Here is a 25,838-nt window from a genome sequence, read left to right on the forward strand (position 1 = left end):
AGAAGGGGATGAAGGGAGAGGGAAGTGCAGGAGTACAAGTGAGCAAGAAAGATTGTGTCCGAGAGAAAGAGAAAATGAGAGAGAGTGACAGAGAGAGAGAGCAAGAGTGAAAATGAGAGAGAGAAAGGCTGTGATGGATAGATAGAGTTTGATGAGATCCTCCACTGGGCCTGAGTAGGAGTCAGGCTTCACACTTATCCTCCTACACACAGAGCGAGAACTGCACATTGTACTGTACGCAGCATGTAGAGAGAAAGAAAGATGGGGGGTGGGGAATGCAAAGGGAAGGGAGAGAGATAAAGATTGAAAGGGAGAGGTGGAGAGAGAAAAAGGAAGGGATGGATATGGTCAAAGGGATTGATAGAGAAAGAGAACAATGGAGTGGTAGAAAGGAAGAGAGAGATAGAGAGGGTAGTGTAGAGAATAATTGAAATATGGAGTTCCTATGTGGAAACACTTGATTAGCAGGTAGACGGCTAGTGATGGTTGTTCAACAGTCTGATGGCCTGGAGATAGAAGCTGTTCTTCAATCTCGCGGTCCCGGCTTTGATGCACATGTACCGTCTCTGTCTGCAAGATGGTAGTAGAGTGAAAAGACAGTGACTTGGGTGGCTGAGGTCCTTGATGATCTTCTTGGACTTCCTTTGACACGGAGTGCTGTAAATGTTCTGGAGGGCAGGCAGCTTGCCCCCGGTGATGCGTTCGGCTGACCGCACCACCCTCTGGAGAGCCATGCGGTTGAGGGAGGTGCAGTTTCTGTACCAGGCGGTGATGCAGCCCGACAGAATGCTCTCAATGGTGCATCTGTAGAAGTTTGTGAGGGTCTTGGGGGCCATGCAAGGTGTCTGTGTGGTTGGACCATTTCAGGTCCTCAGTGATGTGCACGCCAAGGAACTCAAAGCTTTTGGCCCTCTCCATTGCGGCCCTGTCGATGTGGATGGGGGCGTGCTCCCTCTTCTGTCTCCTGTAGTCCACATTCAGCTCCTTTGTTGTTGTTTTTTACGTTGAGGGAGAGGTTATTTTCCTGGTACCACTCCGCCAGGGCTCTAGACTCCTCCCTGTAGGCGGTCTCATCATTTTTGGTAATCAGGCCTACCACGGGAGAATTTTCTTTAGATTTCCTTTGTTAAAGTCCCCAGCTACAACAAATGCGGCCTCAGGATATGCGGTTTCCAGTTTGCTCAAAGTCCCGTATAGTTCCTTGAGTGCCACCGTGGTGTCGGCTTGAGGGGGGATATAAACGGCCATGACAATAACCGATGAGAATTCTCTTGGGAGGTAATCGGCATTTGATGGAGAGGTACACTACCGTTCAAAAGTTTGGGGTCACATAGAAATGTCCTTGTTTTCCATGAAAACATACATGAAATGAGTTTGAATAGGAAATATAGCAAAATGAGCAGGAAATGTAGTCATTGGCAAGGTTAGAAACAATGATTTTTAATTTAAATAATAATTGTGTCCTTCAAACTTTGCTTTCGTCAAAGAATCCTCCATTTGCAGCAATTACAGCCTTGCAGACCTTTGGCATTCTAGTTGTCAATTTGTTGAGATAATCTGAAGAGATTTCACCCCATTCATCCTGAAGCACCTCCCACAAGTTGGATTGGCTTGATGGGCACTTCTTACGTACCATACGGTCAAGCTGCTCCCACAACAGCTCAATAGGGTTGAGATCCGGTGACTGTGCTGGCCACTCCATTATAGACAGAATACCAGCTGACTGCTTCTTCCCTAAATGGTTCTTACATAGTTTGGAGCTGTGCTTTGGGTCATTGTCCTGTTGTAGGAGGAAATTGGCTCCAATCAAGCACCGTCCACAGGGTATGGCATGGCGTTGCAAAATGGAGTGATAGATCCCTTTTACCCTGTACAGATCTCACACTTTACCACCACCAAAGCACCCCCAGAGCATCACATTGCCTCCACCATGCTTGACAGATGGCATCAAGCACTCCTCCAGCATCTTTTAATTTGGTCTGCATCTCACAAATGTTCTTCTTTGTGATCTGAACACCTCAAACTTCGATTTGTCTGTCCATAACACTTCTTTCCAATCTTCCTCTGTCCAGTGTCTGTTCTTTTGCCCATCTTAATCTTTTCTTTTTATTGGCCAGTCTGAGATATGGCTTTTTCTTTGCAACTCTGCCTAGAAGGTCAGAATCCCGGAGTCGCCTCTTCACTGTTGACGTTGAGACTGGTGTTTTGCGGGTACTATTTAATGAAGCTGCGAGTTGAGGACCTGTGAGGTGCCTGTTTCTCAAACTAGACACTCTAATGTATGTGTCCTCTTGCTCAGTTGTGCACCGGGGCCTCCCACTCCTCTTTCTATTCTGGTTAGAGCCAGTTTGCGCTGTTCTGTGAAGGGAGTAGTACACAGCGTTGTAAGAGATCAATTTCTTGCATTGAATAGCCTTCATTTCTCAGAACAAGAATAGACTGACGAGTTTCAGAAGAAGGTTCTTTGTTTCTGGCCATTTTGAGCCTGTAATCGAACCCACAATTACTATTGCTGATGCTCCTGATACTCAACTAGTCTCTGATTAAAGTTGCTTCTTTAATCAGCACAACAGTTTTCAGCTGTGCTAAAATAATTGCAAAAGGGTTTTCTAATGATCAATTAGCCTTTTAAAATGATAAACTTGGATTAGCAAACACAACGTGCCATTGGACTGATGGTTGCTGATAATGGGCTTCTGTACGCCTATGTAGATATTCCATTAAAAATCAGCCGTTTCCATGAGTTATTAATCATGAAACATACATGTCCACCTTTGCTTTTCACCTTTGCTTTTCCTTTTTTCTATCTTCCTGTCTGCGCAATGTACGGAGAAGCCAACAGACTGTATGGACGGAGAAGGTGTAGCTGGGGAGAGCCATGTCTCTGTAAAACAAATTATGTTACAATCTCGTGTCCTTCTGGAAGGAGATACTCGCCCTGAGCTCATCAAACTTATTGTCCAGAGACTGTACATTAGCAAGTAATATACTCGGAAGCGGTGGGTGGTTTGGCCTCCTACTGAGACTGACTAGAACGACAGCTCTCCTACCTCTCCTTGGCAGCATCTTTTTGGTAGAGCACCCAGGATGAATGGAGCGGCTTTGTCTAATCCAAACAAAGGGTTCAGGTCTGGGAAGTCAAATTTGTGGTCCAAAAGATCTTGTCGATTATAGGAAATGATACCATAAATGTTCTGAGCAAATAAAGTAAATGAAATTCTGCAAAGTTGGCTAGGAGCTAGAAATAGGGCCGCCGTGTCTGTCGGCGCAATCGTGCCATCACTACGTTACATATAGATCTGTATGACTGGGTGTGTATGTGTTCATTGCTGACCTTTCAGTCGTCTCAGCAGGGCCTTGTCTTCAGTCTCTATGAGTGGGAACTCTTCCCTGGAAGGACAACTGCAGAGACAGAAAATATTTTGACTATATGAGCAGTGTGTGTCTGTCTGTGTGTGTGTGTCTGTGTGTGTGTGTGTGTGTGTGTGTGTCTGTGTCTACCTCCTGACAGTGTGTTGTATGAGGCGTATCCAGGTGTTCTTGTCATCTTTCGAGGCAGCGTGGACCTCATACATCTCCGGAGGGGAGGAGTCACTGATGAGGAAGAGCCCTCGCTCCTGATTGGCTATCTCCCTAATCATGAGGTTCTGCAGGGAGAGGACCGGAGACTTGTCCTGCAAAGAGAACGAGGGAGAGGAGAGAAAGAAGGGGAGTTGCTATATTCCCTGACCTCCCCATACAGTATATTCAATTGTGACGAAACAAGTCTCTCTATATACACACACAAGTGTTTTTTGTTTGATGTAAATTATTTGTCAGTGTGAGTGAGTGAGTGAGAGAGAGAGTGTGTGTATGCTTGTGTGTGTGTACTTACTAGACAAGGGAAGATGAACCTCTGGTCTTTCTCCTGTAGGAACACTAGGATGTCGGTCATCAGCAGGACCTGCACATCTAAACATTAAAACATGGGTAAGCAACATGTTTTGGGGATAGTTCCATCCCCTACAAACTTCTGTGACAAATTAAGCTAGTGGAGGCTGGTTTCCATGTGTTTGATACTGTTGATACATACATTCCATTCAAGCCATTACAAAGAGCCTGTCCTCAGCCTCTACACACACACAGACCCTTCAACCCACACACACCTTTGAGCCTGGACCCAGGGGTCTTCCAGAGCAGCATTCCCTCATGGATGAGTCTCCTGCGGAGCAGCTCTCCTCCCCTGAACAGGCCACCGTCCCTCACCTTGGCCTCGGCCCGTGGGTCCAGCCTGGCCCGGATCTCCTGCAGCCTCTGGGTCCGCTCAAGCTCCATCACCTGGACAGCAGGGTCATGTTCAATAGGCAATGAATGGAAGCAAACGGACTGAAACAGGGAGGGACTACCTGGACTTGTTCAATGAGAATCATCCATTTCCATGCCCTAATGCAGTGGTTCCCAAACTGTGGGGGGTGCGAGGGGTCGCCTCTAAAATAAAATAATATACACTATATATACACAAAAGTATGTGGCCACCCCATCAAATTAGTGGATTCGGCTATTTCAGCCACACCTCTGGCTGACAGCCAAGTGTATAAAATCGAGCACACAGCCATGCAATCTCCATACACAAACATTGGCAGTAGAATGGCCTTACATTGCCACATTTCTAACTAAACATACAATTCTCTGAGGTCATACACCCAAATATGTATGGACAGATTAAACACTAGGCTAAGCTATTTCATTACTTTAATTACCAGATGGTGTTTGAGATCATTGACTGTAAGAAAAAGCTTCAATAATATATCCTCATAATTTAACCATTTAAGGGGTTAGCCTAGTGTTTGCTTTGTATTCGGCATAGGGTAATTAATATGGAGGCTCATTCCTCGAGTGAACATCAGAGGGCTGTTAACATAGAGATCCTATTACATTATTATAATTCCTAATTCTATGGCAGACTTCATTTAACTAACACACCATTAATGCTGATGTCATTGTGAATGGTGGCGACTGGAAAGGGATCAGCTCTCACTTTAGCCCCCATTTGTTGGTGTTATAGGGACTTGCTTTGGACCCTGGCTGGCCTGTTATTACTTGTCTTTGTTTTCATTTACCCGGCATGGATTATTTCACTGTCCAGTGCAGCTGTCTAAACATCATGCAACCATCATCATCACCACCACCACCCAACTAGCAGGGTTCTAAGAAACTCGAGAACAGCCAAGAAAGGGGAAGAAAACTTAAATAAGCACACAAACTCTTCCCCCTGTATAATGTACAAAAAGTTGTGTTTCCTGTGGAAAGATGCCCCGTCACACCCCACCCAACCCAATGTCAAAGGGTAAAAGTCCTTACTGGAGTTATCTTGATAACATGCCCCACCCCTACTTGATTGTCATGGCACCAGTGCATACACTATATATACAAAAGTATGTGGACACCCCTTCAAATTAGCGGATTCGGCTATTTCAGCCTCACCCATTGCTGACAGGTCTATAAAATCGAGCACACAGCCATGCAATCTCCATAGACAAACATTGGCAGTAGAATGGCCTTACTGAAGAGCTCAGTGACTTTCAACGTGGCACCGTCATAGGATGCCATCTTTCCAACAAGTCAGTTTGTCAAATTTCTGCCCTGCTAGAGCTGTCCCGGTCAACTGTAAGTGCTGTTATTGTGAAGTGGAAACATCTAGGAGCAACAACGGCTCAGCTGCGAAGTGGTAGGCCACACAAGCTCACAGAACGGGACCGGCGAGTTCTGAAGCACGTAGTGCGTATAAATAGTCTGTCCTCAGTTGCAACACTCACTACCGAGTTCCAAACTGCCTCTGGAAGCAACGTCGGCACAAGAACTGTTCGTCGCGAGCTTCATGAAATGGATTTCTATGGCAGAGCAGCCGCACACAAGCCTAAGATCACCATGCGCAACGCCAAGTGTATTTATTTATATATTTATTTATTTATTTATTTATTGGGGGGGATGGATCAGCTTAATATTGCAGATAGATTGTATCTTCTATCAATGTAATTGTCTGTATCACTTCCAATCCCCCATGTTAAAAAAAAATATATATATATATATATATATACTCCCCTTTATTACTTTTCAACCCCACCATCCTTTCCCTACTTGGAGTAAATTAGTGAACAACAATGCCCAGGCCTCTACTTCCGGTCTATACTTACTATCTACACCTTATGGACAGAGTTAATTTTACAATAATTCTATTATATATATATATATATATATTTTTTTTTTTTTGCTCCTGAACTTCTTCTACTCTCAACCTCTCCGATCATTTTCATGATGTCCATCCGGTTTGCTTCTATGTGCCATATCTTTCTAACTGTGCTTTTTCCCAAAAGCTCCCAACATACAACCTATATACTTATTATGGACACAGTATGCTTATTTATTAGCTATCTTTGTTATTATTTGTTGTTATTTGTTATTAGCCCCATCCTTCAACTCTATTCAATACCTCCCATCTATCTCTTAACACCATCCATATAGGATTTCTATTTGCCATATATATTTCAACCGTACTGTGATGTTTTACAAAAGTTCTGAACCTTTCTATTCTCATTGCTTCTACAGATTGTGAATTAAAAATAAACATTTTTGCTAAAAGTATTATTATATTATTGATCGATTGACTATGACTTTTCAGATCACCCAGTAATGCTATCTGCAAGGTTAGTTCCAGGTAAATATTGCAATCCTTTAGCCATTCCTGGACCTGTGTCCAAAAACAAGCTACAAATGGACAGAACCAAAACAAATGATCTAATGATTCTGTCTCTTCACAGCAAAATCTGCAGAGCTGGGAAGATTGTATCCCCCATATAAATAACATTCTATTGGTAGCAAGAATTTTATATAAATAATTTAAATTGAAAGATTCTAATTTTTGAATCCGGTGTCGTTTTGCGTGTCAGTTCATAAACACTATGCCATGGGATCGGTACGTCAAAGATCTCTTCCCAACTATTTTGCAATCTATATGGGACGGCTGTCAATCCTTTGGTCCTTAAGTGAAACTGATATACTTTTTTATTTATCACAGTTTTCCTTAACCAATTATGTTCTTTAATGCAAGGCCGACAGACAAGTTCCTTACTTTCTCCCCCTTCCACTTTCCTCTTCCACTTTTGCAGTAAGGCTGCAATTATTTGGTTGTAATTTTGGGTAGAGCAGACATTTCCATATGTTTTTGTTAGCTGCATGTGCGACAACTCCACCAGTCCTACCGATGATATCATTTACGAAGATTATACCTTTTTTAAACATTCTGTCAAAAAATAAAGGTTTTTTGTCAATTAGTATATTTGAATTTAACCACAATATTTGTTGCATTATTTGTTCTGTCGTTTCTGGAGGATTAAATTGAAATTGCAACCAACTTTCTATGGCTTGTTTTAGAAATAGTGACATTTGGGAGATTATTTCCTTTTCAAATAACTGAAAGTGAGAGGTTGTAATCTGAATAAAGGGAAAAAGGCCTTTCTTGAACATTGGGTGAGACAATCTTACTAATTTGCTTGAGAACCAGTTCGGATTTAAGTATAACTTTTGTATGACTGAAGCTTTTAGTGATAGGTCTAATGCTTTAATATTTAATAATTTCTGTCCTCCGAATTCTTATTCATTATATAAATATGCTCTTTTAATTTTGTCTGGCTTGCCGTTCCAAATAAAATTGAATATTTTTTTCTCATATAATTTAAAAAACTGTTCGCTAGGCGTAGGCAAGACCATAAGCAAATAGGTAAACTGGGATAATACTAAAGAGTTAATCAGGGTGATTTTTCCAAAAATTGACAGGTATTTTCCTTTCCATGGTAGTAAGATCTTATCTATTTTTGCTAACTTTCTATTAAAATTTATTGAAGTGAGATCATTTATTTCCTTTGGGATATGTATTCCGAGTATATCCACATCACCATCAGACCATTTTATTGGTAAACTACATGGTAATGTAAAAATTGTATTTTTTAGTGATCCAATACGTAATATAGTACATTTGTCATAATTTGGTTGTAATCCAGAGAGGTTAGAAAATGTATCTAGATCCTCTATGAGGCTGTGGAGGGATTCTAGTTGTGGATTTAAAAGAAAACATGAATCATCAGCGTACAATGACACCTTTTGTTTTTAAGCCCTGGATTTCTAATCCTCTGATATTATTATTGGATCTGATTTTAATAGCTAACATCTCGATGGCCACAATAAATAGATATGCCGATAGTGGACAACCTTGTTTCACTCCTCTTGACAGTTTAAAACTTTCTGAGAAATAGCCATTATTTACTATTTTACACCTAGGGTTACTATACATGATTTTGACCCATTTTATAAGAGATTCTCCAAAATTGAAATGCTCCAGGCATTTATATATAAACCCCAGTCGAACTTTATCAAATGCCTTTTCGAAGTCTGCTATGAATAGCAGGCCTGGTTTCCCATATTTTCCATAGTGTTCCATTGTTTCCAATACTTGCCTTATATTATCTCCAATGTATCTTCCATGTAAAAAACCTGTCTGATTAGAATGAATAATATCCGACAGTACCTTTTTAATTCTATGCGCTATACATTTTGCTAGGATTTTTGCATCACAACACTGAAGTGTAAGGGGCCTCCAATTTTGTAAATGGACTGGATCTTTATATTTTCCACTTGTATCCTGTTTCAGTAATAATGAGATCAGACCTTCTTCTTGAGTGTCAGATAATCTACCATTTACATAGGAGTGGTTAAAACATGCTAATAACGGTCCTCTTAGTATATCAAAAAAGGTTTGGTATACCTCGACTGGTATGCCATCCAACCCTGGAGTTTTCCCAGACTTAAAGTCTTTAATTGCATCCAGAAGTTCCTCCTCTGTAATTTGACCTTCACATGATTCTTTCTGTGTGGCTGTTAATTTGACATTATCAATAGAAAAAAAATCTCTACAATTAGCTTCAGTTAGAGGAGATGGAGGCGACTGAAAATAAAACATATGCTTAAAGTACTTTGTTTCTTCCTTCAAAATATAATTTGGTGAATTATGGGTGACTCCGTCAATTGTAACCAGTTTCATTAAGTTATTTTTGGTAGCATTCCTATGTTGAAGATTAAAAAATAATTTTGTGCATTTTTCCCCATATTCCATCCAGTTTGCTTTATTTTTATAATATATTACACTTGATCTTTCTTGAATAAGTTTCTCCATTTCTTTTTGTTTTTCCTCTAATTTATTCTGAGCCTCTATGTTACAGTTTTTATTGCCATCTATCTGTTCTGTTAGACTTTCTATTTCCTTTCTTAGTATAAACTCTTTTGACCTAAATTGCTTTTGTTTTCGAGATGAGTACTGAATTGCATGGCCTCTAAAGGCACATTTAAAGATGTCCCATACAATAAGGGGATTCGCTGTACCTATGTTATGTTGGAAAAAGTCAGTTATAAATTCCTTTGTTCTAATTATAAATAAATTATCATCCAATAGGCTTTGATTAAATTTCCAATATCCTCGCCCACGTGGAAATTCAGTAAGAGTAATGTATATGTCTATTATATGATGGTCCGACCGCATTCTGTCCCCTATCAACACTTTTTTTTACTTTTGGTGCCAACGAGAATGAGATAAGAAAGAAGTCAAGACGACTAGCTTGATTCAGTCTCCGCCATGTATATCTCACTAGATCAGCATATTTAAGCCTCCATATATCTACTAGTTCTAATGTATCCATGACATTCACAATTTCCTTAAGAGCATGTGGGTGATTGTTTGTGGTGTGATTTCCTTTACGGTCCATTGAGCTATTTAAAACAGTATTATAATCCCCCACCATAATAATATTGTCTTGAGTTTCTTGCAGGCTTGATAATTTATTATATATATTGTCAAAGAATTGTGGATCATCATTATTTGGTCCGTAAAGGTTAATGAGCCATATCTGTTTATGGTCCAATAACATATTTAAAATAATCCATCTACCTTGCGTATCTATTTGGACAATTTGCACATTCGGATCGAAATTACTATTAATTAATATCATCACCCCTTTTGAATTTCTTTGCCCATGGGAGAAGTATATTCCCCCCCCCCCCCCATTCTTTTTTCCACGCTACTTCATCTCGAATTGTTGAATGAGTTTCCTGTATACAATAGATATTATATTCCTTCTCTTTGAGACATGTAAATATTGTTCTTCTTTTGTTATTATCAGCTAAGCCATTACAATTATAACTGGCTATACTTATTTCACCATACACCATAATGAGATACAAGTTTCAAGTCTATTTATCATTATATATGTTTGTAAATTTACCAATAAAAAATAGCGTAATGATTGAGTGTCCATATAGCTGTACCGTGATATTTGCATTGCTACGGAGTAACCCTTCAATTGTTCTCCACTATTTCCCCCGCTAAAGCCCCTCCCCATCCCAAATTGAGCCGTCATCCCAGTGATCAGCATCCCACCCACGTCCCTCCGTATCCCTAAGGCCCCGAGAGGCCAGGACCCATCCATCGAAAACAGCACACAGTGACACCCACAAAACAGAAGCAGATTAACCGCCAAAAGCATTTCCAATGCTTTCACCTCTATATATATATATATATATATAACAATTTTTTAAAAATCATGCATATCCTATTTTCCATCATTATCAATTAATATGCGTAATAATGTCGGCAGTTCAAGCGTAGGATTCTAACATATAACCCGGATTGCCATTGTATTACATTTAATTCATTGACAAGCAATTATTATCCTAGCAAATAATTCCCGTGGTCCATCCCATACCCTCCCTCCCAACATCCCCACCCCCCCCACAACAGATGCCAGACAAGCACACACGCACATACTCACATACTCCAACACACTCAACCCCCCTCCTCCACAATCCACCATAAAATCAGATACTCAACGGCTGTTATATCCCAGAGCCCAACTCGAGAAATAACTTGATTTACGAGTGCACATACAGTTAAAGCTGATTGAGAAAGCATGCAGATTGAGCAGAAATTGATAACAATGTGAGATTTGATTAATCTACTTAATCTATGTCAAGTCCTAGGTGATGGAGATCAGATCCACCCTCTTCACCTGAGACAAACACTCTGATCCCCTGTTGTAACCATTTTCCCAAGCATCTCCGTGCGGTCAGACCTTTGATTATTTTGTGCCACCTCGGCCACAATGATAAACCCCCTCTCTGATTGTCCGAGTGTGACCCCCTCCCCATGGGTTACTGCAGCCAGTGTTGCCAGCACTGCCACTACCTGGGTGGGCGTACCCCACCGGAATCCCCACCGGCTAGGTAAAAGGTCGTCAAGGTTCTCATTAGCAGCTTTGAGAATTTCCTTGTATATTATGCTCTCCCATCAGGGGGCTCTGGCTTTGTAGGACCAACCCTGCCAGGCAGGCTCAGAATCTTGAGGGGGCGGTGCTGCTCAAGTAGGTCTCTGACCGCATTTATTTATCTGTTTAGGCTGCATACTCACAGCAGGTCCATAAAAGAGATGGGAACTTCTCTTTGGTGTATGGGTCGCTCAGGTGGGTGTCCAGGTTATAGGGTTAGGGATCTTTCCATCATGATAGGACAATGAATAATTAGATTAGATGTATACTATATTTAAAAATGTATATCGCTCATCTACACAAAATTGAAAGCTCTCTCTCACTACCCCTGCTCATAGACCCCCGGTCGGCTCTGGGATATGCAACCATTTCCCCTCTCACTCACTTAACGCCGCACCTTTTCAAACACAAAAATGCACACCACATGGTTGACTGCGGAAGAAATGGGCCGAGCGTGCAAACACACCCGCATCCACATCTGCCGCAAGGGGGAAAGGACGCCAGAGAGAACACAGGACCAACCACAACAACCATCCGCCAAAAAAACAACCTCCCGCCATGTTCTAATTATCTGTATTTAAAGATGTATTATTCTGCTTGTTATATCGTTTTATCCTTTTATAAAATACTATACTTACTATAAATGTTATTTAATATTACAATCCCTATCATTGCTAGCATCAGGTGCTCCAATATTTGACTCCTCTATTACAACTTTTAGAATAGCCATGGAGTAGTCTTTGTGTCTCTGAACAAGTGTTGGCTGGAGTGGTGTAAAGCTTGCCACCATTGGACTCTGGAGCAGTGGAAACGCGTTTTCTGGATTGATGGATCACGCTTCACTATCTGGCAGTCCGAAGGACGAATCAGGGTTTGGCGGATGCCAGGAGAACGCTACCTGCCCCAATGCATAGTGCCAACTGTAAAGTTTGGTGGAGGAGGAATAATGGTCTGGGGCTGTTTTTCATGGTTCGGTCTAGGCCCCTTAGTTCCAGTGAAGGGAAATCTTAACACTTTTCTTTGCACTCTATGACAAAATGTGTATAATTGCTGGAAATAAGCTTTAAACCTGCAAAATTCTCTCCACCAACAAGAGGGGTGTGTGGTTGGAAAGTAATGAAGGGAAATATAATTTTAAAAAGGATGTGTATGTATGTATGTATATATATATATATATATGTGTGTATGCGTGTGTGAACAGTGCTTGTGCCCATAGAAATAGACGTGGTGCGGGGGGGGGGAACGGGATGTTCCCCAATGCTGGAAGGGGGGCCCCCCCAAGAGTTAAAAAGTTTGGGAACCCCTGCCCTAATGAACAAAACCCTGGTTCACAATAGTGTCAGTGTGCAATGCACTTTCTGCACTGTGTAATTGCCACTTTCTCATGGACATAGTAAAAGGACAGGTTTATAGATAAAGTAAAAATGGCATCCTTTATTTCAATCTGACTAACAGGTGTTAGTGCATCTCAGTAATAACCTGAGTAAATAAAACTATAAATGGATTAATAGATGTGTAAAGCACCTGCTGGTCCACTGAGGTGAGTAGCTCCCTGATCTGAATCAGAGACTGGGTCAGACAGGAGGCCTCCTCTTCATTGTCTGGTTAAGGGAGAGAGAAAGAGAGGGGGATATAAGGGGGTTAGACATATTATTAGTAGTGCTGTTTTTTCCCCATCCTCCGTCATTGACTTTAAAGACTCTGCGCTTTTACACAGTAAATTCCATAGTGTTAAATATGCAGTGTCAAAGTACATTGACTCTTACAGAGTTATTACTACAACAGTTGGAGTAAGATACCGCCCAGTGTTGGTGTTAAAGTACGGTGTTAAAAGACGCAGTGTCAGACGTACTCTGGAAAGCTCCGCCCACCTACGACTCGTCTCAAACGGACCACACATTTTCACGGCGCCATTTTCTTCATGTGGAATGACTGCGGTAAGTTTATCCTAAGCGACTATACACACATTATTTGTCATTTTAACAGAAGCAGCATTTAAGAATTACTTTATATCGTTGCTAACAGTGCACTCTAGTTGGTTTTAGGTCTTAAAATGTCGAATTTTAAAAAGGCTAACGTTAACATGTTGTGACTGACTTCTGTCCAGTCCATGTGCCAGCAGTATTAAGCTAACGTTAATTAACATTAACTGACGAACATAACGTTCAAACTAGACAATGTCAGCCCGATTTATTGTAAGTTATGTTAATACAACGTGGAGGGGGGATTGTGTACTTCTTGTTAACGTTCAGATATTACAGGAACATAGCAAAGACTAAGGGGAGTTGGCTAAACTAGCTACAGTTAGCTACGTTAGCTTGACTGGCTAACTATGTGCGGGTGGCATGGATTTATTATGTTAACGGCGGGTAGACATTAACCTTGGACACTGCTTAAGCGGTGTGCCTTTATTTTTTTCCTGGATATTATACAAAATGACTTTCGGGTTTCAAAGCAGCAGCAGTACTGTTAAAATACTTAAGCACTATCTTAGCACACACTTATGGTGTAACGTTTAGCTAACATTATTCAATTCAATGTTATTTATATTGTCAAATCATAACAAGAGTTATCTCAAGACACTTTACAGACAGAGTAGGTCTAGACCACACTCTATAATATACCAAGACCCAACAATTGCAGTAATTGTGCGGGCAAGGCGGTAACATTAATGTTACAAGGATGAAAATCAGACGTTATCCTTTTTAATGTGTTTGACAGTAACTTCAATTTAACTGGCCATTTCTGCAAAAGTGCTGATCATTTCTCAGCACTTTGGTGGCTTGAAACAATATTTTTTCTTATATTTGAGGAAATACTGCTAAAATAAGACCATCAACTTTTTAACTGTGAGAAATTGTACTGATACTATTTGCAGGGAGCATGCTGCTTAAAGCTAAACTTGGAGATGTCCAAAAATTTGTCAGAATAACTGAGCCAAATCTGAAAGACTTTTTGATTGCAGGTAAGAATTTGACAATGTTAGTAATAACTGTCTGAATTTAGCTGTTTAAAATTGATATACTGGAATATTCCTAAAATGATGGGACATGTTAAGTTCTCAGGTTTTTGGAACTGGTCCATTTTTGTACGTCTAAATTTCTTCTGTTTTGCCCTTGGTAACTACACTTTAATTGTGGATGCATTGCTTAAGGTATAGTTATGATGCTACAAAAAAAAACATTTTAATCACTTAATAGTGTTTGTTTAAAACCTATTTTATAGGGTAAGGTAGGTGTACACAGTGAAATTATTATATAAATAATGATTTACTTTTGTTTACACAAGCTTTTATCCCTGTTTTTTCTAGCATTTGCAAAGTTTGGTGTCCCAGCTGTAACAGAAGGTGTGAAAATTGTTGACAGTTCAGGGACTGAATTGGATGATGATGTTTTTGAGGATACTTTTATTTATTTATTGATAATACAGTGCACACTTCGAGTACATTCAAGTTATTGTCGCTGTCTGGAGGGAGTTTCTTACCATTATTGGCTTTTTCATTGGATTTTTGTAGCACTTGCAATCTTTGAGATTGGATCGGGACATCCTCTGACATCATATTAGTTTATTTCCAGTTTATTTGCAGTGGACATAACATGCAGAATTGTTATGCATTTTGTTTTAAGTTGGTGTAATCAGCTCTTACCAACAAAACCGGTGGGGAACGTATAATAAATGAATACAACCGAACCAAGTCCTTGACGGATGAAACAAGACGCAAAATGGTGAACATGCTGGCAGCTGACATGACAGAAAAGAATGGGTAATTTGTTAATAGTCCTTGTGTTCTCAATCTGTAAATCTAAATCTAAGTGAATATGACTGCACAATCCTTTCTTCTTCAATTTTGCAGTACATCTCCACCCAGACAGGTGAAAGAAATGTATGCCAAAGGAATACTGACCTTATTCCCGTACCTCAGTGACCCATTCTCTAAGAATGGCTATGTGAGTTGCACACAGTAATAGTTGTAATGTTAAATGCTATTGGAAGTTTTTGAATCCTACCAGACCATGTTGTTTTCAATGAAGTATCCATTTTTGTTATCCTTTCATCCTTCAAGGAGCATTATTATGATGGCGAGAGTGGAACTGGGTACTTGGCCTGGAGGATTAAAACTATTCAGAGAGGCACCGCCAAAGACAGGCGATCATCATTCGGAGGTAATACTGGAAAATGTATGGAACAAAACAGTTGCTAGATCAATAATTGCATTTGTTGCACTATTTCTCAGACATATAGTATAATGTGTAACTACATCCTTCAATTCTGCTAGCTCCCTCCCTCTTAGCAAATTTAAAGAAAATATGCATCAGAGACCTACAAAGGACTGTGACATAAGGGGGGGTTGCCTCGACACTGACTGGTCGAGGCAACCCCTGGCAAACTGGCCTTGCAAACTTTAGGGTGATTTAAACCAGTAGATGGCATTTTCATACATTTTTCAACCCACAAACTGCAGATTTCATAAATTGTGAAGAAATAATGTCAATATTAACACCAGCATTGATGCAGGGCTCCACACTAACTTTTTGTCTTGGTTGCACTTGTGCGCCTAACTTTTTTATTTAGGTGCACCAGCACAAAATGTAGGTGCACCCAAATTTTTTCCTTGCGTCGCCATTAACGCCACAATTTCAAGGTCACCTTTTTATCACGCTCCATATACATTCATATATATCATGTAACCACCCCCCCCCTTTGCTGTCCTCTGCCCCTCAGATGGCCAACACCTGTAATTTGGCCTTCTTCCCATTTGGCCTTGGCTAAACCAGCTTGCCACACTCCCTAGCATCAAACATATCATTCATATCATTTAGTTTACAGCTCAAAAAGTATATTTTACAGTGGAGTACTTCCTTTAAAAGTTAGCCAGGCTACTAAAACTTTTGACATGATTGAAATTTTCCCGTGTTGTGTAGAATCAGCCAAAGGATCAACTGGTGAAGACATGTCTGGAGGACCGACTGTCAGACGAGAATCCCAGTTTGTTCCAGAGACTGCCCTGACTGATGATGAGTGCAACAAAGCAATCTCACTGATGAAACATTCTGCTGATGCAGACACAATCAAGAAGAAAATGGAACTGACGTTTGTGTATCGCCGCAAAATGATCCTCGACCCCCAGCAGTCAAGCAACATACTGTCTGAGTTTCCACGTTTTAAAGACGTCAAAAGCTTGGTAATTATGTTATTTTGAAAATACTATGACAAGTGAATTGTTTTGTAAGACATTGTAGTGATACTAGCTAGCTAAACTAGCACGCAATACAATTTGATTGGCTGTCAAATAACTGAAATTGTCACCAACACCACCCCACTCCAGGTTGAACAGGATTTTGTTCTAATGTTCGGAGAGGATACCTCAAGCAAGCTTCTGGAAAGGTGGCCGGTCACGTTCAAGAAAAAGATCATCAAACAATGCAGAAAGCTTCCATCCACAAGTGAGCTTGAAGAACTCTTGCTGGCAGCTGATCCTCCTGAGGATGGCACTGAATTGGATGTTGACTTTGGTAAGATGCTTGTAAGCCTACCTTTTGTGTTGTATTGCAATATCAACATTATGTGTAAACATTTAAATATCAACATAATACTAAGAAGCTGGATCTGTGAAAGATTTACGAGTACGTTCTGTAGCAGTATATTGAACAAAACTTTTGAGATTTGACTCAGCCCTGTGGATGTTTTAGTTAGAGAACTTCTTGTGATGTAGAACTGCTGTCTGTCTGGGGGGTCTTTTGTAAAGAAAACAACGTAACTGAAGTGTGTTAACATTGAACTTGTGTTGTTACAGGTTGGGACAGTGATCTGTCATCGGTTTTACTGCTTATACACCTGATTCCACCCTCCGCTCAGGGTCGGAAGAGACCAGGAAAGGTTTCCGCATCCCAAGCAGAGAAACATCTTGTGGTATTCAAGAAGGTTTGTATTTTTTCTAATTTGTGGTATGAACACCTAATATTAGGCTACAAGTATTCATTCAATATTCATATTCAATAAGAGTAGTGTATTGGCTCTTTCTGCATATTCTACAACTACTTGGCCATTAACTACAGTTTTCCCTCATTTGTCTTCGCAGACCGGAACAAACATTCAAGAGCATCTCGATGCCATCACTACTAGCGCTCAGCCCTATCTCCTAGCTGTTGGAGTTAAGAAGAATGCAATCCACCAGTTCTTCATCATTATCGACAAGAATGCCATACCTTGCAGGTCAACCTCTTCTCTTGTTGCTTTTGACGAACTATTTAAGGCACATTTTGTGTTTGGCACATCCTACAACACCATGCTCCACAACATGTACACTTTCATCCAAACTACAGTGTACAGCATCGATGCTGGCAAGGTCAAAGAGAGCCCTCGTGTTGCTGAAATCAGGGCGAGGTTACTTCATTAGTGCTTGAAGTTTCTCCTCGAACATGAAGTGTTTTGTTTGTCAGGCTGAGTTATCGAGTTCAAATATGCTTGTTAGGCATTTACGATTAGTTCACGGTTACTTGCCTGGAAAAAATCTCCGGCTTAAATGTGCTCAGACTGGATGTGGCTGTGCGTTTGGTACGTTTTCTGGTTTTAGGAAACATTTAAACACAAAACACACTGAGTATATTGACCAACAGGTTGACCCTGATGTTTATTTAAGCAGCATTGGAGAGGCAGTGACCACTAATGTAGAGGAGACAGCTACAACGTCACGGACAGTTAATGAACACGAGGTAGCCACATCTACTCTGTTGAAAAAGTCCAACAGGAGCACTCTAGATATGTGTGCCTCTGCTGTTGCACAACTAAAAGCAGCTGGATTAAGTCAATCTACTGTAAATAGTTTTGTTTCCTCCATGGAAGAAGTGTTTTTTGAGATTCAAAGTCAAGCTACAGATGCAGCTTTGCAGTGCTTATCTCCACAGGAAACTGAAAATAAGAACAGAATAGAACAATCTTTGCAAAAGTTGGAAAACCCTTTCACACCCTTAAATTCAGAAGCTAAACGAAATAAACACTTCAAAGAGAAATGGGGAATCGTAGAACCTGTTGAAAAGGTGCTTGGCACAAGATTTGACAGCAGAAGAAACAAAACAACTGGGACATACGATCAGGTCGTTGTAACTGACAAGTTTGCATATATTCCTATTTTAGAAACACTAAAGGCCATTTTTCAAAACCCAGAACTTGCAGACATGTTCAAGCCCAGGCACATGCCCAAGGAAGGTGTGTATGCAGACTTGAGAGATGCCGCCTATTTTAAAAAAAGTCCCTTATTCTCTATAGAAAAAGATGCCATACAGATCCAGCTATTTTATGACGACTTTGAAACAGCAAACCCCTTGGGGTCTAAAAAGGGTATACACAAATTAGGTGCTATATACTTTACATTAAGGAATTTTCCCCCAATCTTTAATTCATCATTGATAAATATTCATTTGGGTGCTCTTTTCCATGCGCAGGACATCAAGCGTTATGGTTTTAATTTGATACTTGAGCCACTTGTCAGTGATCTTAAAGTACTCGAGACAGAGGGACTTAAAGTTCCCAGATTGAAAGATGTGATTCACGGTACCATAGTTCAGGTCACTGGTGATAATCTTGGGTTGCATGGTTTATTTGGCTTTGTGGAGTCATTTGGGGCAAGGTATTGTTGTCGTTTCTGTCTCCTTGAGAAAGATTGTTTTCAAACTGTGTTCTGTGAAGATGATCCAAAAGTTGTACTACGAACTATCGAGATGCACAAACTGCACTGTCAAACTTTACAAACAGATCCTACACTACCTCATATCTATGGTGTCAAACGCATTTGTCTGCTGAATTCACTACAGTATTTTAATACAGCCAACAATTTTTCTGTAGATATAATGCACGATATTTTAGAAGGAGTTGCTCAGTTTGAAGTCAAACTTGTCCTGCAGTACATTAAGGAAAACTTCCTAAATGCTGAACAACTGGCTGGTAGAATACATGCTTTTGACTATGGATACAATCAGCAGCGAAACCGTCCACCTAGAGTAAAGTTGTTTGATGGAAGTAATGATTTGGGGTTGAATGCTATACAGTCTTGGTGCTTATTACGTAATATGCCTTTGCTATTTGGTGATTTAATACAGTCAGATGACCAGCACTGGCATCTTCTACTTTTGCTTCTACACATTGTTAACATTGTATTTTCCCCAGTCCTTACAGAAGGCATGACCATTTACCTCAAACATTTAATCATTGATCATCATCAGCTCTTCAAGCAGTTGTTTCCTGCAATCAATCTCTTACCAAAGCATCACTTCATGATTCATTACCCTCGTAATATAAAAAACATCGGCCCAGTTCTGCACATGTGGTGCATGCGTTATGAAGCTAAACATAATTTTTTTAAGAAGCAATTAAAAAGCTTTAAAAATGTAACAAAAACATTAGCCAAAAAGCACCAAAGTTGTATGGCAATGTATCGAGAGTCCTTTAGCAAGGAAAGATTAACTTTAGGTTCGGGGAAGATGGTAACACTTAGTGAGCTCAAAGAAGGTCCCGAGATTGCTTTAAAATTTGGGTCTGTATTGTCTACCAGTGTGTTTTCTGCCAAGTGGATCAAACATCATGGTACAGAGTACCGCCGTGACTTCATTATCTGTACTGAGGTAGCATTTGAGATGCCTGTATTTTGTAAAATCAAAATTATTGCTGTGAAAGATGACTGTGTATTGCTCTGTGGAAAACTGATGGAAACAGTGTGTTTTGATTACCATTACTATGCCTTTAAGGTCAGGATGCATCCAGACAGGGTTCAAAAGGTGATCAACATTACTGAACTGTGTTACTTTAAACCTTTTGATGTTCAAATGAAGTATGGAACGACAGATTCCTCCTTGTATGTTGTTCCCTATTGCCATTTTATGGAAACCTAAGGTCAATGTTTTAAAAAGGGATTTGTATTCTTAATATATTTTAGCCTGACATAGTTGAGCTGTTAATAAAAATTTGAAATGCATTATTTTGTGGTAAGTTGTGATTTTTACTCACTTAATGGAGTATTTGGTGTAATTTGACACTAAAAAAGTGTAAAATGAATACTGCTGAGATTTATTTCCGTGACACTATACGGTGTTAGAATTTGACTCTATTTGAGCTTGTTTTTCACTGCAAGATAGTCAATTATCAACACAATAGTGTGTAACATCAACACTTATCAGAGTTATTTTAACCTTGAGTGTCAACTCCATGCAGTGTTAAACTGGACTGGAATCAAACTCAATCAGAGTTGATTTGTTATTTTAGAAGAGTAAATGATTAACTCTTCCAAGGGTAATATTTACACTCTCCAGTGTTATTTAACCTTTAGTGTAAAATTAAAATAACACTATTCAGTGTAAGCGAGTGTTAAATTTTTACTCTATTTAGAGTTAATTTAACTCTAAAATGTTAACACTATGAAAAGAGTCAAATTAACACTATTTCAGGGTGGGACCATATACACTCAGAAATAGTGTTAAATTTAACTCTTTAAGTGTTACTTTAACACTTCAAAATTTACTGTGTAGTTAGTTCTGAGGACCTCGTCTCATGATATAAAAGGCATAGTTTGGATAAATGAGATATCTGTCTTTTTTGATACACCACATTACATTGACATTTTAGTAATTTAGCAGATGCTCTTATCCAGAGCGACTTACAGTTAGTGAGTGCATACATTTTCATTTTTTATATACCCCCCGTGGGAATCGAACCCACAACCCTGGCGTTGCAAACGCCATGCTCTACCAACTGAGCTACATCCCTGCCGGCCATTCCCTCCCCTACCCTGGACGACGCTGGGCCAATTGTGCGCCGCCCCATGGGTCTCCCGGTCGCGGCCGGCTACGACAGAGCCTGGATTCGAACCAGGATCTCTAGTGGCACTGCGCCACTCGGGAGGCCCATTACATTTAGCTTCCCCCAACAATATATGTTTTATTCTAAAGTGAGCATGATTGATACAGTGAGGGAAAAAAGTATTTGATCCCCTGCTGATTTTGTACGTTTGCCCACTGATAAAGACATGATCAGTCTATAATTTTAATGGTAGGTTTATTTGAACAGTGAGAGACAGAATAACAACAAAACAATCCAGAAAAACGCATGTCAAAAATGTTATAAATTGATTTGCATTTTAATGAGGAAAATAAGTATTTGACCCCTCTGCAAAACATGACTTAGTACTTGGTGGTAAAACCCTTGTTGGCAATCACAGAGGTCAGACGTTTCTTGTAGTTGGCCACCAGGTTTGCACACATCTCAGGAGGGATTTTGTCCCACTCCTCTTTGAAAATCTTCTCCAAGTCATTAAGGTTTCGAGGCTAACGTTTGGCAACTCGAACCTTCAGCTCCCTCCACAGATTTTCTATGGGATTAAGGTCTGGAGACTGGCTAGGCCACTCCAGGACCTTAATGTGCTTCTTCTTGAGCCACTCCTTTGTTGCCTTGGCCGTGTGTTTTGGGTCATTGTCATGCTGGAATACCCATCCACGACCCATTTTCAATGCCCTGGCTGAGGGAAGGAGGTTCTCATCCAAGATTTGATGGTACATGGCCCCGTCCATCGTCCCTTTGATGCGGTGAAGTTGTCCTGTCCCCTTAGCAGAAAAACACCCCCAAAGCATAATGTTTCCACCTCCATGTTTGACGGTGGGGATGGTGATCTTGGGGTCATAGGCAGCATTCCTCCTCCTCCAAACACAAAGGGTTGAGTTGATGCCAAAGAGCTCCATTTTGGTCTCATCTAACCACAACACTTTCACCCAGTTCTCCTCTGAATCATTCAGACGTTCATTGGCAAACTTCAGACGGGCCTGTATATGTGCTTTCTTGAGCAGGAGGACCTTGCAGGCGCTGCAGGATTTCAGTCCTTCACGGCGTAGTGTGTTACCAATTGTTTTCTTGGTGACTATGGACCCAGCTGCCTTGAGATCATTGACAAGATCCTCCCATGTAGTTCTGGGCTGATTCCTCACCGTTCTCATGATCATTGCAACTCCACAAGGTGAGATCTTGCATGGAGCCCAAGGCCAAGGGAGATTGACAGTTATTTTATGTTTCTTCCATTTGCGAATAATTGCAGCAACTGTTGTCACCTTCTCACCAAGCTGCTTGGCGATGGTCTTGTAGCCCATTCCAGCCTTGTGTAGGTCTACAATCTTGTCCCTGATATCCTTGGAGAGCTCTTTGGTCTTGGCCATGGTGGAGAGTTTGGATTCTGATTGATTGATTGCTTCTGTGGACAGGTGTCTTTTATACAGGTAACAAACTGAGATTAGGAGCACTCCCTTTAAGAGTGTGCTCCTAATCTCAGGTTGTTACCTGTATAAAAGACACCTGGGAGCCAGAAATCTTTCTGATTGAGAGGGGATCAAATACTTATTTCCCTCATTAAAATGCAAATCAATTTATAATATTTTTGACATGCGTTTTTCTGGATTTTTTGTTGTTGTTATTCTGTCTCTCACTGTTCAAATAAACCTACCATTAAAATTATAGACTGATCATTTATTTGTCAGTGGGCAAATGTACAACATCAGCAAGGGATCAAATACTCACCCCTGGTTTCAGTTGCAGTATCAACGGGGTCTTGTTCTCACCCTTGGTGTTGTCAAGGATCCGCTGGATGAGGACGGGGTACTTGGTGATGCGCTGAGTGACCAACAGGATGCACTCCTGGACGCCATGGCGACGCAACAGGTGACCCCGACACACCCGCTGAACAGAGAGCGGGAAAGATAGATTAAAGACGAAAGAGAGAAGGGAGAGAGAGAGAGAAAGATAAATAAAGCGTTAGTGTGAAAGTGAGCACGAGAGTGTGAGAGAGGGAAAGGAGAGGGGAGAGAAGAGAGTGAAAGAGAGGGTATAAGAGTGCAGGAGCAGGAGAAAGAAAGGAAGACATGAATATGAACAAGACAAAAAGGGTGAGAAAAAACAGGAAAAGCGGCAAACAGAGAAGGATGGATGGAAAACAACACATATTAGTGTTTTGTAATGCAATCAAGTGCAAATATTTTTTTTTACCGGAATTCTGGAGATATCAATTGATATGAATGATACAACTTCAAAACTAGCTTGAAGAGCTTTAAATCTAAATGAGAGATAAAACACACCATTTACAATAGAAAAAGTACATGTACACAAACACGCACATTCCCATTGGCCTATTTTTATTTATCTGTGCCCCCTCGCTCACTCTTTCTCTCTGCTAAGGAATATGAAACTACCAAATAGCATGATCATCACAAGTAAGACCTTAGTAGCGGTGACAAAATGTGTGGGTTTATTAAAATATAAAAAAAACACAAAAGCTCTCCCTCAGTCTCATTTGTTCATTCTATCCCCCTCCTCTCTCAATCTCAATTCAAGGTTTTTTATTGACATTAAATACATTCTGTGAATACTGCCAAAGCATTCCAAAAAACATAGTTTTAAAAGTAAAAAATTGCATAAAGTCACATCACTTGTTCTCCCTCTCTTGTTTTTCTCTTTCTCCCTCTGTCTTACCCGTATGAAGTACTGGAACCTTTTGTCTCTGGCCAGCAGCTCCTTGTACAGCTTGACAGCCTTCAGGTGGCGGCTGCAGAACTCAGCGTAGGTCTTCCTCATCTCGTCAGCACACTGGCCCGAGAACTGAGAGAAACAATCAATCCGTCAATCAATCAAATCATATCCATTTAAAGTACCCCGGCCTAAACCCCAAAGACCAATCAAAAGCAGAGTGGCTAGGATAAACTCCCTAGAAGGAAGAAACCTCGAGAGGAACCAGGGGAGGCCCATACTCCTCTGTTTGTACAGTGTAGTTAAGATTACATATGACCATCAAGGCCAGATAGTTTCTCAGGTCTTGCAAAGAATGAATGATCCACTAGGATGGTAAATGTATACATCACATAAGGCAGTGGGTATAATTTCCAGGTCTGTCTACCTGTTCCAGCAGCACATCTCCCAGCTGGTGGATAGTGAAGTTGTAGGTGCTGCCAGGCTGTAGGCTGTGGTTGCGCCGGGTAAGCAGCTGTGTCAGGAAGCGGCCATGTATGGCGGTGAGACGGTCTAGGCAGGGGAAGATGGCGTGCACCACGCCCGGCTCCAGCTGCACCTCCTCCAGCATGCCCTGGCAGAACACCCGCTCCATGATGCGCAGCGTCCGCACATGGTGCAGCTCTGTCTGGATCAACTCTGAGGAAAACAGAAACGCAAAGATAGAGTCGATCATGTAACATGGGTATAGAATAGAATACAACTTTGATTGTCCATCAGGCGAAATAAAATTCATTTTTTTGCTCTGTTCATAACCTGCCAGAAACACGTAGAACACACATTACAATTTGGGAGGAGGCACAGGGTCAACTGCACCCCTGGAGCTATGTCGGGGTTAAGTACCTTGCTCAAAGCACAACAGTAGTGGATTGTGGCCATTATCTGAAAAAAGTAGCCCCCTCCAGTTGCCACTTTTTCATTGCCCAGGCCACGGCCTTTTCACCACAAAGGGAAAGAGTTTCAAGTGCATGTCACTGCTCTCACCATAGATGACGTCCTGCCTCTTGATGATGTCTTTGCGATGCGTCTGCAGGTAGCCTGAGTCCACCGCCATGCTCCATGAGTCTGCCTCAAAATCCCGCCCCTCGATCTCCATTTCCTCCAGCATGGAGGTGTAATACACTTCCCCTGAGAGAGGAAAACAACATTCATCCAGCATAAACAACAAATGGACTAAAACAGACCATCAATGCCTCAAATGTTCACAGTTCTAAAGACTCTCCTGACAATCAATCCTTTTTTCTTACAACACTTTCAATGTAGACATGGACATGACAGTTGCCAATATCCCTGAGGCTTTCCCTATGTAATGGATGCAACCTTGTCCCAGACCCAAAGACTTGCATATGCTACACAATCTGTGCGCCTAGGCTTAAGATCAGTAGCAAATACGGAGCACAAATGTCCCACATTCAATCCCAGTCAGTCCCAACCACATCACTGTGTCTTACCCTCGTCGTTGAGCGACTCCATGGACATGGCTCTGTTCCTGAAGTTGAGCGAGTCTGTGGACTGGGACAGGATCCTGCGCAGCCCCAAGGGAGAGTCATCATTCAGGTTCCTATGCAGAAGCATGGACGAGGACACACACATACATACCAGGACAAAAATACAAATACACATATATACACATGCACCAAGAAACATGCAGGTACGGTATACACACACGCACACAGAAACCATCCACATAAATATGTATGAGTACACAGAAAACCAAAAAATAAAGAAACGGTGATATAGATACAATCACACAGAGGACAAGCAGAGACAAAACACACACACACACACCCATCCATGCATTTGGATACACAGACACACACGATTACAATGATACAAAATCACAAAACGCACACCAATGTATGAGCCACTGTGAATATTACTATTCATGCTTATGTCCTGAGACACACATACACATAGAGATGAGGCATATGCCATGTGTAGGTAAACATGCTAGTTCACACA

General features: G+C 40.9%; 1 protein-coding gene across 1 annotated transcript in view; it reads right to left on the minus strand.

Annotated features, from left to right (window-relative positions):
- Positions 1-25,838, minus strand: part of LOC311132702 (rho guanine nucleotide exchange factor 2-like) — an 83,647-nt gene that overhangs the window by 12,403 nt on the left and 45,406 nt on the right. Inside the window, exons 11-20 of the mRNA XM_084165974.1 lie at positions 25,328-25,437; positions 24,861-25,004; positions 24,265-24,515; positions 23,844-23,969; positions 22,937-23,054; positions 12,870-12,946; positions 4,146-4,317; positions 3,875-3,951; positions 3,502-3,674; positions 3,335-3,402 (exon numbers count right to left, since the gene is read on the minus strand). Of these exons, the coding sequence (XP_084022100.1) occupies positions 3,335-3,402; positions 3,502-3,674; positions 3,875-3,951; positions 4,146-4,317; positions 12,870-12,946; positions 22,937-23,054; positions 23,844-23,969; positions 24,265-24,515; positions 24,861-25,004; positions 25,328-25,437 (1,316 nt within the window). The remainder of the gene's footprint in view (positions 1-3,334; positions 3,403-3,501; positions 3,675-3,874; positions 3,952-4,145; positions 4,318-12,869; positions 12,947-22,936; positions 23,055-23,843; positions 23,970-24,264; positions 24,516-24,860; positions 25,005-25,327; positions 25,438-25,838) is intronic.

Source organism: Coregonus lavaretus (genome assembly GCF_964263955.1).
Source record: "Coregonus lavaretus genome assembly, chromosome: 7".
Classification (NCBI taxonomy): domain Eukaryota; kingdom Metazoa; phylum Chordata; class Actinopteri; order Salmoniformes; family Salmonidae; genus Coregonus; species Coregonus lavaretus.